The following is an 18,899-nucleotide window of genomic DNA, read 5'->3' as shown; positions in this document are numbered from 1 at the left end:
AAGCTTGAATTCGTGTAATACGGGATCAATGCTCGGCACCGGGTTGCTATAACATATGATGTAGTTGGCTGATATGTAAAATACCTATCCATGCACATAAGGGGTATCAGCCAATGAATTATACTCGTGAGCAAACACTGAATAACTGTAGATGTCAGTAAATCACCAACCACTTGGCTTTAAACCTGTTCAAACAACACACTAGCTGTCACTAGCTATGTACCCTTTCAACTAGTCTGCCAACTCATTGAAATAGTAGAAAAATTAAATTGACCACTTCAAAATACAGGTGGTCTCAATGGCGCTACAATGGTGGTAAAGTCCCAGTTCCCACTTGGTTACTAATGCAGAAAAGACTGTTTAAAAATAGTTTGATGCACAGCGCGCGAGGCAAAAGGACGAGTGTGTTGTTCATCATAGTCTACAATGGAACAATGTTACCACAATGTAAATGTACAGAGATACAGTGTAACAAAGTGAAATGTGTAATCAGACTAGATGTAAATACAGGCCATCTGCTTCGATAGGTAAACAGCAGTCAAAAGACCTCGTATTAAAAGGGGCGTTAAATTCTCTTAACCTTGCCTCTTTTTTTTGTTCCTGTCTGTTAATTGGTCGGATATTTTAACGGCACCCTATCGGTGCCTAAAGTCTATCTCCACCTACAATTATGGTCGGTTTTCCTCCTCCCCTTATGCCAGTCTGCCCCGAAAAGGGACCAAAACAATACGCATCACAAAGACTACAGCAATTTTAGTGAACCGTACAGTGCGGGAAAACGGCCGCAGCTCAGTGTCGCAATCTCCAGTTGCTTTGCGAATATATACTATAGTGATCGATTGAGAGATGGTTTCGCCAGTGACAGTGGTAAGTTTGGCTATTTGATGTCACACGTAGAAATATGGACATTTAAATCAAAATGTGCCATTAAGAATATATTCAGTTTTTATCATTGTCACAGCGTTGATTTGAAGGGCTAATAGAGATAAAGGAAGGCTCGTTAGCTCTACAGGGACTGTATGTCTTGCTTGTCGGTGTGACGGGTAGGCTATAGGCCTGTCTTGTCAATTTCGTTTTTCCTCCAATGACGGGCATTATTATACCAGAGGCGCACATAGGACGGAGTTTACCCTAAATAGGCCTACAGTACAGCACGTGATCATGAAAGCATGTCCGTGTTTATTTCGCGATTGTCACCCACAAAACGTTCGTTATTCATTCTGCCTCTATGGATTTGCAGAGGTTGATAATGATCCCATACAATGAACTCGGCATGCATTTTAGGGTTTCGGTAATACTAGACCAGACGCAATTCATTGGCGGTGGTCTATTGATGCTATGCGGTATCTCTTTGACGATGTGATGATCAGTTGTTGTAGTAGCTACCACTTCAAAACAAATCTGCCTTGATTGTAGAGGCAAATCATAATTTTTCTAAGCATAAACTTAAATAGCCTAATAAGGCCATGAATATTTTTCGACAGACATGCGCGATCGTATTTTTTTTTGTCTCGAATTTTTCTTTGTCCTTTCTAAACTGTTCCAAAACCGAAACCTATCATGTGACTGAACTTTTTGTCTTTTTTTCCTGTACCCTCCAGTGACGGATGCACTGAAGAGCTGTCCCATTGTGGCTTTGCTATACCTTTTCACCACTCTACCGAGCCTCTCAGCTTTCCTTCTAAATCCCTATTTCAGTAAACCTTATAATTACTGTAAATATATTTAAATATATTCTGTTGACAAGGGCTCGTGTGCCCATACGAAAAAAACGTGACATATATATATATATATATATATATTTAACTCATATAAAGTGACATACATTTGAAATAATATTGTCATATATTTTAATAGCCTATATAAATGTCACAGCTTCATACCAAAAATTATAAATTATATATTATATTGATAGGCCTATGTATTTTCATCCTGCAAAATGTGTTCGGAACATATTTGTTTTGTTCAATGCATGTATTGCTTTCAAAATGTTTTACAGAATTATTATTTGTTTTGCATGGCATATATATAAAATTTCCGCACTCACAACCTTAATTATTGCTAAGTCTTGCTTATTGTTGCTGGCTTCTAAGAGGTGCGGTGTAGCTAGCAAGCTAATGTATGACCACAGTCAACAGATTTCAGAACAAAATTTCCGTAAAACAGAAAAGCTTGAATTAGTGTAATACGGGATCAATGCTCGGCACCGGGTTGCTATAACATATGATGTAGTTAGCTGATATGTAAAATACCTATCCATGCACATAAAATATAGCATGCGTCAGCAACGTCTGGGCATAGGAACGTGCCCATTTGGTAACCAAGTGTGAAGTGGGAATTTACCACCTTAGAGTTAAATAGAGGATGGAGAAAACACGTTACGGCATGGACATTGAGGGCTTGCACCATTTTCAAGTCAACTGTGTGAGCATTCCTATGGGTGAAGGAAGGATCACATAATTCCATCAGGGGTATCAGCCAATGAATTATACTCGTGAGCAAACACTGAATAACTGTAGATGGCAGTAAATCACCAACCACTTGGCTTTAAACCTGTTCAAACAACACACTAGCTGTCACTAGCTATGTACCCTTTCAACTTGTCTGCCAACTCATAGAAATAGTAGAACAATTAAATTGACCACTTCAAAATACAGGTGGTCTCAATGGCGCTACAATGGTGGTAAAGTCCCAGTTCCCACTTGGTTACTAATGCAGAAAAGACTGTTTAAAAATAGTTTGATGCACAGCGCGCGAGACAAAAGGACGAGTGTGTTGTTCATCATATATATATATAATTTTTAAAAATGTGCTTGTCTTTTTTCCTACTATTACTGGTTTTACCGATACCTACTTTGTCGAGGTAAAAGATGCCTTCTACAATGGTGATATGCTGTTGCCTCACCTAGCTATTTTAAGAGGAATGCAATAATGTAAGTCGCTCTGGAAATTAGCGTCTGCTCAATCACTAAAATGAAAATGTAATTTAAGAACCATACATAAATCTCACACGTTTTTGATATTGTTGTAATACACTTATTTGGGCTGAGTCCTCCCAAGGATTTCAATTGGGAATTGTTTATTCCTGTTGCCACCAGCAGTGGGCGTGGTAGGGGCGCGAGAACAGCGTTTTGTGTCTCCCCTCAACACTCAAAGGAGAAACTGTGAACGTTAAACATTTCCTCCTGCCTCCTTTTTCATTATTCTGTTAAAACAAGTATGCCTTTTACACAAGCACATTATCTATAGACAATTTTAGTCGAAATCTGAGTACCTTTTATGTTGAAATTGTACAGTTAAAATGTGTAAATTGATTGAGTGAAAACTGTTAGCAATCTTGCCTTGGAGATGCCTGGGTTTGCTGCTTAAACAGGCTAGCCCATGGAATAAAATAAGACAAAAGGGTGCCAGCTAATATTCTGGTTTAAATGTATTGATTTATAGCTCCTCGAAGGTAAGAAAGTGGTTTATTTTCTACTCCGTTTATATGGTCTAAGGTCCATCTCCCAACCCAAGTGTTATATATTACAGAGTATTATTTTTAGAGTAAAACGGTATACGCTAACGCTAAGCTAACTGCAATCGCTAGCGGGTCAAGCCTATACTGGTCACTAATAATTTAGCGGCTACCTTTAGCTGGCTCAAGCCTCTTTCACATCCTGTCAGATGTCCACCAGATGCATATGAGTTTTTTTTGCCACATGTCTAGCCTGCGTTTTCTGTATTTGACGCACATGTAATTTTCTTTTCAACTTGCTAAAAGCTAGCTAGTTTGAGTCTGTGTGTACTTCCGTTTGTACCACCGCATGGTAAAGCAACACACAATTAGAAAATATTGAACACATGCTGTAAAGAGAATGCACGAAAGCCTAATGCTGCACCCCCAACGTAGTGTTCTGGACTGCTCCATTGAAAATTATGTCATGCATTTCAATGGGGACATCCACAGTGGAGGCAAGTGGCAGCAGGGCAAAACAATGGACCTGGGCACTCTGTGCCATACATTCAATAATATAAAATGTCCACATATTAAGATACATACAAAAAAGCTAATATACACATCTAACAAATCACTCCACTAGCGCAGAGTGTATTTATACTTGGCTAGGAGGCTCTCAACATTAACCAAGCCTTGCAGGAGTGTTTGAACCTAAGACTTGCAAAAACAGCTTTTATCTCAGCCGGGAGTTTGTTCCACTCCACCACTGCCGTATATAAAAACGTGCTCTGGCCAGTACCACTCTTGAATCGAGGTGGCTCAAAATCTCTGGCACCGCCTCTCCTGGCGTAGGAAGGACAGTAGTAAGATAGTTCTTTAGATACTGGGGGACTAACATACACAATTTTATGGGCCAATCCCAGCTCCCAGCTACAGCTAAATTACCCTTTTATTAACTGATAGTCACTGTAGTTCACTGAACTGAGAAGGGCCGAGCTGAAAAGGTACAAATCTGTTGTTCTGCCCCTGAGCAAGGCAGTTAACCCACTTTTCCCTGGGCGCTGAACTTGTGGATGCCGATTTAAGGCAGCCTCCCACACCTCACAGATTCAGAGGGGTTGGGTTAAATGAGGAAGACACATTTCAGTTGAATACATTCAGTTGGACAACTGACTAGGTTTCCAGAGGGCTAAGATTCAGAATGACCCATGACATTTTATTTTGAGATGTCTGTAGCTTGTTCTTGATGAACTTGGGGAACTACTGTACCAGGTCGTGCACACAGTCAAAGTGAGGTTGCACTAACTGCTGCAAGTGTTTTCAAGTTCCTTTATGTACAAATGTGGCTTTTCTGGCCAGAAATGTCACTTCCTAGTCGACTTTGGCAATCACTTTCTGCCCCATACCCTCCCCTGTGAGGAACCTGTCTAGTTCACAGCCTAAGTATTTAACACAGTTCTTGGCTGTAACCTCTGTGTCACCAACCGTGACTCTAAAGCCTGGTGATCTACCTAGCCTGAACTTAGATCCAAATAAAATTGAATCTATGTTCCCCAAATGAAGAAACAGCATGTTGTCTGACAGCCAGTTACTGATACTTGTCAGTTCTGCACTAAGCTGGCTCTCAACCATACTTTGTGAGAGACCAAAAGAGCTGAATCGTCTGCATTTAAAAACAGTTGAAAGGAACAAGCTGATTTCATATAATTGATATTGAGCCATCACTAACACAGAGAGGCTGCTGCCTACATAAAGACTACATACAATGGATCACTAGTCACTTGATTAATGCCACTTTAATAATGATGTTTACACATCTTGCATTACTCATCCCATATGTACAGTGGGGCAAAAAAGTATTTAGTCAGCCACCAATTGTGCAAGTTCTCCCACTTAAAAAGATGAGAGATGCCTGTAATTTCCATCATAGGTACACTTCAACTATGACAGACAAAACGATTAAAAAAATCCAGAAAATCACATTGTAGGATTTTTAATGAATTTATTGGCAAATTATTGTGGAAAATAAGTATTTGGTCAATAACAAAAGTTTATCTCAATACTTTGTAATATACCATTTGTTGGCAATGACAGAGGTCAAACATTTTCTGTAAGCCTTCACAAGGTTTTCACACACTGTTGCTGGTATTTTGGCCCATTCCTCCATGCAGATCTCCTCTAGAGCAGTGATGTTTTGGGGCTGCTGCTGGGCAACACGGACTTTCAACTCCCTCCAAATATTTTCTATGGGGTTTAGATCTGGAGACTGGCTAGGCCACTCCAGGACCTTGAAATGCTTCTTACGAAGCCACTCCTTCGTTGCCCGGGTGGTGTGTTTGGAATCATTGTCATGCTGAAAGACCCAGCCACGTTTCATCTTCAATGCCCTTGCTGATGGAAGGAGGTTTTCACTCAACATCTCACGATACATGGCCCCATTAATTCTTTCCTTTACACGGATCAGTCGTCCTGGTCCCTTTGCAGAACAACAGCCCCAAAGCATGATGTTTCCACCCCCATGCTTCACAGTAGTTATGGTGTTCTTTGGATGCAACTCAGCATTCTTTGTCCTCCAAACACGACGAGTTGAGTTTTTACCAAAAAGTTGTATTTTGGTTTCATCTGACCATATGACATTCTCCCAATCTTCTTCTGGATCATCCAAATGCTCTCTAGCAAACTTCAGACGGGCCTGGACATGTATTGGCTTAAGCAGGGGGAAACGTCTGGCACTGCAGGATTTGAGTCCCTGGCGGCGTAGTGTGTTACTGATGGTAGGCTTTGTTACTTTGGTCCCAGCTCTCTGCAGGTCATTCACTAGGTCCCCCCGTGTGGTTCTGGGATTTTTGCTCACCGTTCTTGTGATCATTTTGACCCCACGGAGTGAGATCTTGCGTGGAGCCCCAGATCGAGGGAGATTATCAGTGGTCTTGTATGTCTTCCATTTCCTAATAATTGCGCCCACAGTTGATTTCTTACCTATTGCAGATTCAGTCTTCCCAGCCTGGTGCAGGTCTACAATTGTGTTTCTGGTGTCCTTTGACAGCTCTTTGGTCTTGGCCATAGTGGAGTTTGGAGTGTGACTGTTTGAGGTTGTGGACAGGTGTCTTTTATACTGATAACAAGTTCAAACAGGTGCCATTAATAGAGGTAACGAGTGGAGGACAGAGGAGCCTCTTAAAGAAGAAGTTACAGGCCTGTGAGAGACAGAAATCTTGCTTGTTTGTAGGTGACCAAATACTTATTTTCCACCATAATTTGCAAATGAATTCATTAAAAATCCTACAATGTTATTTTCTGGATTTTTTTTTGTCTGTCATAGTTGAAATGTACCTATGATGAAAATTACAGGCCGCTCTCATCTTTTTAAGTGGGAGAACTTGCACAATGGTGGCTTACTAAATACTTTTTTGCCCCACTGTATATACTGTATTTTATACCATCTATTGCATCTTGCCTATGCCGGTCGGTCATTCATCTTCCATTTATTTATATGTACATATTCTTATTCCATCCCTTTACTTGGATTTGTGTGTATTAGGTAGTTGTTGTGGAATTGTTAGATTACTTGTTAGATATTGCTGCACTGTCGGAACAAAAATAACAAGCATTTCACTACACTTTCAATAACATCTGCTAACCATATGTATGTGACCAATAACATTTGATTTTATATGATTGTTATTGTAGAGAATTAATTAAACAACAATATTCCCCTAACCCCTAAGTTTCATTTTAAAATCTAGTCACTACATGCTATACTGCCATGCTACTGCTACACTCCTCATGTACAGTATCATTGTATTAGCAGTGTGTGTGTGTGGTTATGCCTACTCCCCCACTCCCAGTCTCAGCTGGTGACAGCTTGGGGTGGTGGGCAGATAGAATAGCATTACCTGCTTTAGCATATAAGATGACTAGATGAACAGACTTAAAGTCTTACTGAAGGACCCTGATAGTGCTTCATTTGGCATTAAAGCCTTGTTGTTGAACTTCCATTTTCCTCAAATGGCAGCTGTTTCTTGCGCATTCAGTTTATTCCTCAATTAATGCACCTTGATTGGTCTCTTTTTGGTAGGCCGAGGCTGCATACTTTCCCTGAACAAAAACAACTCTGTCAAAGAAGGAACCCAATGCTCCTGCTCATCTTGCCCTTTATGAATGATCTAGGATCAACTACCCTTACCTCATGCTGTCCTTAACGCCTATAAATTACGGGCCAAGCACCAAAGCTGGCACTGATTGTGAACCTGTTGTTATGCCAGGAGAGATAGAATGTAGTGTATCGCTGCCCTTCTCCCCGCCCTTTTAGTATATGGGGCTTTGGTGACAAAACGGATTGCACTGTGATAGACTGCATCCAATTTGTTTAGTAGGGTATTGGAGGCTATTTTGAAAATGACATCGCCGAAGTCGAGGATTGGTAGGATGGTCCGTTTTACAAGGGTATATTTGGCAGTATGAGTGAAGGATGCTTTGTTGCGAAATAGGAAGCCAATTCTAGATTTAACTTTGGATTGGAGATGTTTGATATGGGTCTGGAAGGAGAGTTTACAGTCTAATCAGACACCTAGGTATTTGTAGTTGTCCACGTATTCTAAGTCAGAGCCGTCCAGAGTAGTGATGTTGGACAGGCGGGCAGGTGCAGGCAGCAATCGGTTGAAGAGCATGCATTTAGTTTTACTTGTATTTAAGAGCAATTGGAGGACACGGAAGGAGAGTTGTATGGCATTGAAGCTTGCCTGGAGGGTTGTTAACACAGTGTCCAAAGAAGGGCCAGAAGTATACAGAATGGTGTCGTCTGCGTAGAGGTGGATCAGAGACTCACCAGCAGCAAGTGCGACATCATTGATGTAAACAGAGAAGAGAGTTGGTCCAAGAATTCCATAGAGACTGCCAGAGGTCCGGACAGCAGACCCTCCGATTTGACACACTGAACTCTATCAGAGAAGTAGTTGGTGAACCAGGCGAGGCAATCATTTGAGAAACCAAGGCTGTCGAGTCTGCCGATGAGGATGTGGTGATTGACAGAGTTGAAAGCCTTGGCCAGATCAATGAATACGGCTGCACAGTAATGTTTCTTATCGATGGCGGTTAAGATATCGTTTAGGACCTTGAGCGTGGCTGAGGTGCACCCATGACCAGCTCTGAAACCAGATTGCATAGCAGAGAAGGTATGGTGAGATTCGAAATGGTCGGTAATCTGTTTGTTGACTTGGCTTTCGAAGACCTTAGAAAGGCAGGGTAGGATAGATATAGGTCTGTAGCAGTTTGGGTCAAGAGTGTCCCCCCTTTGAAGAGGGGGATGACCGCAGCTGCTTTCCAATCTTTGGGGATCTCAGATGACACGAGAGGTTGAACAGGCTAGTAATAGGGGTGGCAACAATTTCGGCAGATAATTTTAGGAAGAAAGGGTCCAGATTTTCTAGCCTGGCCGATTTGTAGGGGTCCAGATTTTGCAGCACTTTCAGAACATCAGCTGACTGGATTTGGGAGAAGGAGAAATGGGGAAGGCTTGGGCGAGTTGCTGTGGGGGGTGCAGTGCTGTTGACCGGGGTAGGAGTTGCCAGGTGGAAAGCATGGCCAGCCGTAGAAAAATGCTTATTGAAATTCTCAATTATAGTGGATTTATCAGTGGTGACAGTGTTTCCTATCTTCAGTGCAGTGGGCAGCTGGGAGGAGGTGTTATTATTCTCCATGGACTTTACAGTGTCCCAGAACTTATTGAGTTAGTGTTGTAGGAAGCAAATTTCTGCTTGAAAAAGCTAGCCTTGGCTTTTCTAACTTCCTGTGTATAATGGTTTCTAGCTTCCCTGAACAGCTGCATATCACGGGGGCTGTTCGACGCTAATGCAGAACACCATAGGATGTTTTTGTGTTGGTTAAGGGCAGTCAGGTCTGGGGAGAACCAAGGGCTATATCTGTTCCTGGTTCTAAATTTCTTGAATGGGGCATGCTTATTTAAGATGGTTAGGAAGGCATTTAAAAAAAATAACCAGGCATCCTCTACTGACGGGATGCCATCATTATCCTTCCAGGATACCCCGGCCAGGTCGATTAGAAAGGCCTTGCTCACTGAAGTGTTTCAGGGAGCGTTTGAAAGTGATGAGTGGAGGTCGTTTGACCACTGACCTATTACGGATGCAGGCAATGAGGCAGTGATCGCTGAGATCTTGGTTGAAGACAGCAGAGGTGTATTTAGAGGGCAAGTTGGTTAGGATGATATCTATGAGTGTGCCCGTGTTTAAGGCTTTGGGGAGGTACCTGGTAGGTTCATTGATAATTTGTGTGAGATTGAGGGCATCAAGCTTAGATTGTAGGATGGCTGGGGTGTTAAGCATGTTCCAGTTTAGGTCGCCTAGCAGCACGAGCTCTGAAGATAGATGGGGGGCAATCAGTTCACATATGGTGTCCAGAGCACAGCTGGGGGCAGAGGGTGGTCTATAGCAGGCGGCAACGGTGAGAGACTTGTTTTTAGAGAGGTGGATTTTTAAAAGTAGAAGTTCAAATTGTTTGGGTACAGACCTGGATAGTAGGACAGAACTCTGCAGGCTATCTTTGCAGTAGATTGCAACACCGCCCCCTTTGGCAGTTCTATCTTGTCTGAAAATGTTGTAGTTTGGGATGAAAATTTCAGAATTTTTGGTGGTCTTCCTAAGCCAGGATTCAGACACAGCTAGAACATCCGGGTTGGCAGAGTGTGCTAAAGCAGTGAATAAAGCAAACTTAGGGAGGAGGCTTTGTCACATGTGCCGAATACAACAGTTGTTAACCTTAAAACCTGTTGCGACGAGCAATCCCGTATCCGGGATCCTATTTATAGCCTCAAGCTCATTACCATAACGCAACGTTAACTATTCATGAAAATCGCAAATGAAATGAAATAAATATATTAGCTCTCAAGCTTAGCCTTTTGTTAACAACACTGTCATCTCAGATTTTCAAAATATGCTTTTGAACCATAGCTAAACAAGCATTTGTGTAAGAGTATTGATAGCTAGCATACCATTAAGCCTAGCATCCAGCATGCAACATTTTCACAAAAACAAGAAAAGCATTCAAATAAAATAATTTACCTTTGAAGAACTGCAGATGTTTTCAATGAGGAGACTCTCAGTTAGATAGCAAATGTTCAGTTTTTCCAAAAATATTATTTGTGTAGGAGAAATCGCTCCGTTTTGTTCATCACGTTTGGGTAAGAAAAAACCCGAAAATTAAGTCATTACAACGCAAACTTTTTTCCAAATTAACTCCATAATATCGACAGAAACATGGCAAACGTTGTTTTAGAATCAATCCTCAAGGTGTTTTTCACATATCTATCGATGATAAATCATTCGTGGCAGTTGACTTTCTCCTCTGAAGAAAATGGAACGCGCATGGACCTGGAGATTACGCAATAATTTCGACGGAGGACACTGGGCGGACACCTGGTAAATGTAGTCTCTTATGGTCAATCTTCCAATGATATGCCTACAAATACATCAATGCTGCAGACACCTTAGGGAAACGACAGAAAGTTTTTTATCCAAAACAGAAACAGAAAGTTTTTTATCCAAAAATTAAAAGAGCGCCCCCTATCTCAAAGAAGTTAATGAAATGCTTACTTACAAGCCCTTAACCAACAATGCAGTTAAGAAAAAGTTTAAGAAAGTATTTACTAAAATAAACTGAAGTATTAAAGAAGAAAAAAGAAAAATCTATAATTAAAGAGCAACAATAAAAAAACAGGAACAAGGTTATATACAGTGGGTACTGGTACAGAGTCAATGTGCGGGGGCACAGTTTAGTTGAGGTAATTGAGGTAATATGTACATGTAGGTCGAGGTAAAGTGACTATGCAGAGATAATAAACAGAGACTAGCAGCAGTGTACAAATGGGGGGGGGGGGGGGGGGACTATGCAAACAGTCGGGGTAGCTGTTTGATTAGCTGTTCATGAGTCTTATGGCTTGGGGGTAGAATCTGTTTAGAAGCCTCTTGGACCTAGACTTGGCGCTCCGGTACCGCTTGCCGTGCAGTAGCAGAGAGAATGGTCTATGACTAGGGTGGCTGGAGTCTTTGACAATTTTTAGGGCTTTCCTCTGACACCGCTTGGTATAGAGGTCTTGGATGGCAGGAAGCTTGGCCCCGGTGATGTACTGGGCCGTACTCACTATCCTCTGTAGTGCAGAGCAGTTGCCATACCAAGCGTTGATGCAACCAGTCAGGATGCTCTCGATGGTGCAGCTGTAGAACTTTTTCAGGATCTGAGGACCCATGCCAAATCTTTTCAGTCTCCTGAGGAGGAATAGGCGTTGTCATGCCCTCTTCACGACTGTCTTGGTGTGTTTGGACCATGATAGTTCGTTGGTTATGTGGACACCAAGGAACTTGAAGCTCTCAACCTGCTCCACTACAGCGCTGTCAATGAGAGTGGGGGAGTGCTCGGTCCTCCTTTTCCTTTAGTCCACAATCATCTCCTTTGTCTTGATCACGACGAGGGAGAGGATGTTATCCTAGCACCACACTGCCACGGCTCTGACCTCCTCCCTATAGGCTGTCTCATCATTGTCGGTGATCAGGCCTACCACTGTTGTGTTATCTGCAAACTTAATGATGGTGTTGGAGTTGTGCTTGGCCACACAGTCGTGGGTGAACAGGGAGTACAGGAGGGGACTGAGCAGACACCCCTGAGGTGCCCCCGTGTTGAGGATCAGTGTGTCAGTTGTGTTGTTACCTACCCTTACCACCTGGGGGCGGCCGTCAGGAAGTCCAGGATCCAGTGGCAGAGGGAGGTGTTTAGTCCCAGTGTCCTTAGCTTAGTAATGAGCTTTGAGGACACAATGGTGTTGAACGCTGAGCTGTAGTCAATGAATAGCATTCTCAGTAGGTGTTCCTTTTGTCCAGGTGGGAAAGGGTGTAGAGTGCAATAGAGATTGCATCATCTGTTTGGGCGGTATGCAAATTGGAGTGGTTCTAGGGTTTCTGGGATAATGGTGTTGATGTGAGCCATGACCAGCCTTTCAAAGTACTTCATGGCTACAAACGTGAGAACTACGGGTTGGTAGTCATTTAGGCAGGTTACCTTGGTGTTCATGGGCACAGGCACTATGGTGGTCTGCTTGACACATGTTGGTATCTCAGACTCGGTCAGGGACAAGTTGAAAATGTCAGTGAAGACACTTGCCAGTTAGTCAGCTCATGCTCGGAGTACACGTCCTAGTAATCCGTCTGGCCCTGTGGCCGTGTAAATGTTGACATGTTTAAAGGTCTATTTTACATCAGCTACGGAGAGCGTGATCAAACAGTCGTCTGGAACAGCTGATGATCTCATGCATGCTTCAGTGTTGCTTGCCTCAGCGAGCATAGAAGTCATTCAGCTCGTCTGGTAGGCTCGTGTCACTGGGCAGCTCGCGGATGTGTTTCCCTTTGTAATCTGTAATTGTTTGCAAGCCCTGCCACATCCGACGAGCGTTGGAGCCGGTGTAGTACGAGTCCTGTATTGACGCTTTGCCTGTGTGATGGTTTGTCTGAAGCGGGATTTCTTATAAGCATCCGGGTTCGAGTCCTGCTCTTTGAAAGCGGCAACTCTACAATTTAGCTCAGTGTGGATGTTGCCTGTAATCCATGGCTTCTGGTTGGGGTATGTACGTACGGTCACTGTGTGGGCGACGTGCTCGATGCACTTATTGATGAAGCCAGTCGCTGAGGTGGTGTACTCCTCAATACCATTGGAAGAATCCCGGAACATATTCCAGTCTGTGCTAGCAAAACTGTCCTGTTGTTTAGCATCTGCACCATCTGACGTTCTGTATTGAGCGAGTCACTGGTACTTCCTGCTTTAGTTTTTGCTTGTAAACAGGAATCAGGAGGATAGAGTTCTGGTTATTTGCCAAATGAATGGTGAGGCAGAGCTTTGTATGTGTCTCTGTGTGTGGAGTAAAGATGATCTAGAGTTTTTTTCCCCTCTGGTTGCAAATGTACCATGCTGGTAGAAATGAGGTAAAACGGATTTAAGTTTCCATGCATTAAAGTCCCCGACCATGAGCATTTTTTTGTTAGTTTATGGCTTTTAACAGCTTGTTGAGTGCTTTCTTAGTGCCAGCGTCAGTTCATGGTGGTAAATAGACTGCTACGAAAAATATAGATGAAAACTCTTGGTAAATAGTGTGGTCTACAGCTTTTCATGAGATACTCTACCTCAGGTGAGCAAAACCTTGAAACTTCCTTAATATTAGATTTTGAGCACCAGCTGTTATTTACAAATAGACACAGACCACCACCCCTTGTCTTACCGGAGGCAGCTGTTCTGTCTTGCCGATGCACCGAAAACCCAGCCAGCTGTATGTTATCCATGTTGTCGTTCAGCCACGACTCGGTGAAACATAAGATATTACAGTTTTTTAATGTCCCGTTGGTAGGATATTCTTGATCGGAGGTCATCCATTTTATTATCCAATGATTGCACATTGGCTAATAGAACTGATGGTAGAGGTGGATTACGCACTCGCCGTCGGATCCTTACAAGGCACCCGTCCTACGTCCCCAATATCTCTGTTTCTTCTTCATGCAAATGACGGGGATTTGGGCCTTGTCGGGTGTCTGAAGTAAATCCTTTATGTACGACACATTCAAGAAGAAATCCAGTACGAAGTGAGTAATCGCTGTCCTGAGATCCAGAAGCTCTTTTCGGTCAAAAGAGACGGTGACAGAAACATTATGTACAAAATAATTGGTAAAACGGCAGCCATCTCCTCCGGCACCATGCAGCGCCATCCCTCTCTTTTCTTTGCACCTATGAACAGTGCAATACTAGTCAAGTGTTAATACGGTAACAAGTTATATTATGTGTATTACAAGTATTTAATAGTGTTGTTAGGCTACACAATGCATACAAGTAACTTATTATAATTACATATACAGTGTTTTCTTTGGAATCACTTTCAAAGTTTTTGTCTTTTGGTTGCTGAAAGCAGAGCATTTTATATTATAGTGTTGTCCCCCTGCTCTCATACTAATGTGACCCCTGGATGTGCACTGTTATGGAAAGATCTAATTCAGTATAGGGTATCATAATAAACATGGTAGTAATATGACCCACTGGCCATATTTGTACCTCTGTTGTCCCTTTGCCAAGATGAGTATGATGTCTGTGTGTCTCTGTGTGTGTGTGTGTGTGTGTGTGTGTGTCATGTTTCTGATACTCATCACCATAGTTCCAGATGAACCAGAATGCTAAGATGGCATGATGGGACTTTATTACAACTGCACCAACATGCACGCGGTTGTAGTATTTCCTAATAATGGATCAGGAGCCAATGCTGATTCCTTTTGGGTTGCGGTGTAAAAGTGGTAAACTGGACCCAGATTAGTTTGTACTATCTTGCTGAGCTTGAAACATTGCTTTCACATCACAAAAGTATTGTGTTTTCCCAAATGGTGGGTTTCAGCAAGCTTACTCTTAGGTTGAAGTCTGAAGGTAGAGACATTGGTTTTGGTGTTAATTTGGTTGGTCACAAGAACATTTGAAGAGCTTTTGATGGGTCTCCCAGCACAACAAATGTGCCACTACATTTCATGCGGCATAAATACTGTATCTCAAATCTCAAGCCTATTCCTGTTTTTCATTAACCGTATGATTCTTCAGTGGGAAACAAGAGCTGGTCTAGATTACCAATAAACCATGCAGTAAGATGCTTTCAATGTTGTATCGGGAAACGGCTTTTGTTTGCATTTCGATCATAAAAACGGAGGGATGATGGTACGGTGGTTCACATCATTTGCATCCCAAATTAAGAAATACCTTCATTGTGTTTGTCTTCTCTACCTTAGTTGAATGTCTGTAAATCGCTCTGGACACAATGCCTTCAGAAAGTATTCATACCCCTTGACTTCAAAATTGTTTTTTAAAATTTCACCTTTATTTAAGCAGGTAGGCCAGTTGAGAACAAGTTCTCATTTACAACTGCGACCTGACCAAGATAAAGCAAAGCAGTGCAACAAAAACAACAACACAGAGTTACACATGGGATAAACAAACGTATAGTTAATAACACAATAGAAAATCTGTATACTGTGTGTGCAAATTAAGTAAGGTGGTAAGGCAATAAATAGACCATAGTGTTGAAGTAATTACAATTTAGCAATTAACACTGGAGTGATAGATGTGCAGATGAGGATATGCGTGTAGAAATTCTGGTGTGCAAAAGAGCAGAAAAAAACAAAAAACAAATATGGGAACGAGTTAGGTAGTTGGTTGGATGGGCTATTTACAGATGGGCTGTGTACAGCTGCAGCGATCGGTAAACTGCTCTAACAGCTGATGCTTGAAGTTAGCGAGGGAGATATGTCTCTAACTTCCAGTGATTTTTGCAATTCGTTCGGTTCATTGGCAGCAGAGAACCGGAAGGAAAGGCGGCCAAAGGTGATGTTGGCTTTGGGGATGACCAGTGAAATATGCCTGCTGGAGTGCGTGCTACGCGTGGATGTTCCTTCACTCATGCTGCCAAACATACCCTTGTAAAACTGACCATCCTACCGATCCTTGACTTCGGAGATGTAATTTACAACATAGCCTCCAACACTCTACTCAGCAAATTGGATGCAGTCTATCACAGTGCCATCCATTCTGTCACCAAAGCATCATATACTACCCACCACTGCGACCTGTACGCTCTCGTTGGCTGGCCCTCGCTTCATACTCGTCGCCAAACCCACTGGCTCCAGGTCATCTACAAGTCTCTGCTAGGTAAAGCCCCGCCTTTCTCAGCTTACTGGTCACCATAGCAGCACCCACCCGTAACACACAGGTATATCTCACTAGTCACCCCCAAAGCCAATTCTTCCTTTGGCCTCCTTTCCTTCCAGTTCTCTGCTGCCAATGACTGGAATGAACTGCAAACATCACTGAAGCTGGAGACCTATATCTCCCTCACTAGATTTAAGCACCAGCTGTCAGAGCAGCTCACATATCATTGCACCTGTATATAGCCCATCTGTAAATAGCCTATCCAACTACCTCATCCCCATACTGTAATTATTTATTTATTTATTTATTTATTTATTTATTTATTTATTTATCTTGCTCCTTTGCACCCCAGTATCTCTACTTGCACATTCATCTTCTGCACATCTACCATTTCAGTGTTTAATTGCTATAATTGTAATTACTTCGCCACCATGGCCTATTTATTGCCTTACCTCCCTTATCCTACCTAATTTGCACACACTGTATTTTCTTTTCTACTGTATTATTGACTGTATGTTTGTTTATTCCATTTGTAACTCTGCGTTGTTGTATGTGTCGAACTGCTTTACTTTATTTTGGCCAGGTCGCAGTTGTAAATTAGAACTTGTTCTCAACTAGCCACCTGGTTAAATAAAGGTGAAATAAAAAATAAATGAATCAAAATCAATTCACATATGGTGTCCAGGGCACAGCTGGGAGCTGAGGGGAGTCTATAACAAGCGGCAACAGTGAGAGACTTATTTCTGGTGAGATGGATTTTTAAAAGTAGAAGCTCAAACTGTTTGGGCATAGACCTGGATAGTAGGACAGCACTCTGCAGGCTGTCTCTACAGTAGATTGCAACTCCTCCCCCTTTGGCAGTTCTATCTTGACAGAAAATGTTGTAATTGGGGATGGAAATTTCAGACTTTTGGTGACCTTCCTAAGCCAAGATTCAGACACAGCTAGGACATCAGGGTTGGCAGAGTGTGCTAAAGCAGTGAATAAAGCAAATTTAAGGAGGAGGCTTCTGATGTTAACATGCATGAACCGAAAGCTTTTACGGTTACAGAAGTCAACAAATGAAAGCGCCTGGGGGGACACAGGGCCTGGGTTAACCTCTACATCACCAGAGGAACAGAGGAGGAGTAGGATGAGAGTACGGCTAAAGGCTATAAGAACTGGTCGTCTAGTGCTTTCAGAACAGAGAGTAAAAGGAGCAGACTTCTGGGCATGGTAGGATAGATTCAGGGCGTAATGCACAGACAATGGCGTGGTAGGGTGTGAGTACAGTGGAGTTATAACTAGGCATTGAGTGACGATGAGAGAGGCTGCATCTCTAGAAACGGCAGTTAAACTAGGTGCGGTCGCCGCATGTGTAGGGGGTGGGCAAGGGAGCTAACCGAGGCATGCAGAACAGGACTAGGGGCTCCGCAGTAAAACAAAACAATGAGAGTTACCCTAAACAACAGTATACAAGGCATATTGACATTTGAAGAAGACATTAAGTAATCACAGGTGTTGATTGGGAGGGCTAAGACAACAGGTAAACAGCTAAGACAACAACAATGGGTAAATGGTGATGAATGGGCAGAGAGGGGTCAGTTAGTTACGCACAGGGCCTGAGTTTGAGGCTGGGGCCGACAGATAAACAAAATGATGTCACTGTGTTAATGAACAGTCCAGTAGGCATCAGCTGTGTAGCCGTGGGATCATAGGGTCCAATAAGCAGCAATGGACGAAACATGGAGCCACTCGGCAGTCGTCACTACGCTAGGCGAGCGGGAGACACGGTGCTCAGAGAGTTAGCGCGCCGGGGCTAGTAGCTGGGTCCTCACCGACATCAACGACGCAGAGACCGGTTGATGGCACATCGGCCGAAATACGTCAGCAGACCAGTCGTGATAGATCAGTGGAGCTCCGTGTCGACAAAGTGTGCAGGCCAATTGACAAGAGAGGTGTTGTAGTTGGTGTATTTTGCTAGCCGGAGGAATGGGCCTAGCTCGAGGCTAACTGGTGGTTCCTTCTGGACAGGGGCATTAGCCATGATAGCCACTCGGTAGCAGCTAGCTAGCCGCGATGATCTGGGGTAATGGTCCAGAGCTTGCGGCAGGAAGTAGTGGGGGAAAAAGCAGTCTGATATGCTCAGGGCTGATATCGCGCTATGCAGACTGGCAGATATTATCTGGACCCTCCGGGCTACAGCGGCTGGTGTCTGTGCTAAAGGTAAAGACTGCTAGCAGTGTCTACAATGACTAAATAGCTAGTAGAGTAAAAAAACAGGCTATATACAGTATTGAGATAATTAGCTGGCTAGCTTCTGAAGGCTAGCTTCTGAAGGCTAGCTTCTGAAGGCTAGCTTCTGAAGGCTAGCTTCTGAAGGCTAGCTTCTGAAGGCTAGCTTCTGAAGGCTAGCTTCTGAAGGCTAGCTTCTGAAGGCTAGCTTCTGAAGGCTAGCTTCTGATGGAGATTCCAGTTAAAAGGTCTAGAAAAATAGCAGATCTGTAGCGCGTTGGGTGAGGCGGGTTGCAGGAAGGTATATTTAATTCGAAAATGGAAAAAGAGATTGAAATGTATACAAAAAAATGAAAAAGCTGCATTTTTACACGGGTCAAAACATGGGACAAAACAAACACGTCTTGCTGCTACGCCAGTTGATCTACGCACAGTTTTAGGTTATTGTCCTGCTGAAAGGTGAATTAATCTCCCAGTGTGTAACGATGTGCGCTAAGAGTCGGGAAGCAACTTCAGG

At 42.9% G+C, this 18,899-nt stretch overlaps 1 protein-coding gene across 1 annotated transcript in view; it reads left to right on the top strand.

The window, feature by feature from the left end:
* The first annotated feature begins 705 nt into the window (after positions 1-705).
* The window catches only part of tmem86a (transmembrane protein 86A), a 49,314-nt gene continuing 31,120 nt past the window's right edge, over positions 706-18,899 (top strand). The window contains exon 1 of the mRNA XM_021564083.2: positions 706-867. Within this exon, the coding sequence (XP_021419758.1) occupies positions 847-867 (21 nt within the window). The 5' untranslated portion in view covers positions 706-846. The remainder of the gene's footprint in view (positions 868-18,899) is intronic.

Source organism: Oncorhynchus mykiss, chromosome 2, assembly GCF_013265735.2.
Source record: "Oncorhynchus mykiss isolate Arlee chromosome 2, USDA_OmykA_1.1, whole genome shotgun sequence".
In the NCBI taxonomy this organism is placed as follows: domain Eukaryota; kingdom Metazoa; phylum Chordata; class Actinopteri; order Salmoniformes; family Salmonidae; genus Oncorhynchus; species Oncorhynchus mykiss.
This window is presented reverse-complemented; position numbering and strand designations above follow the sequence as displayed.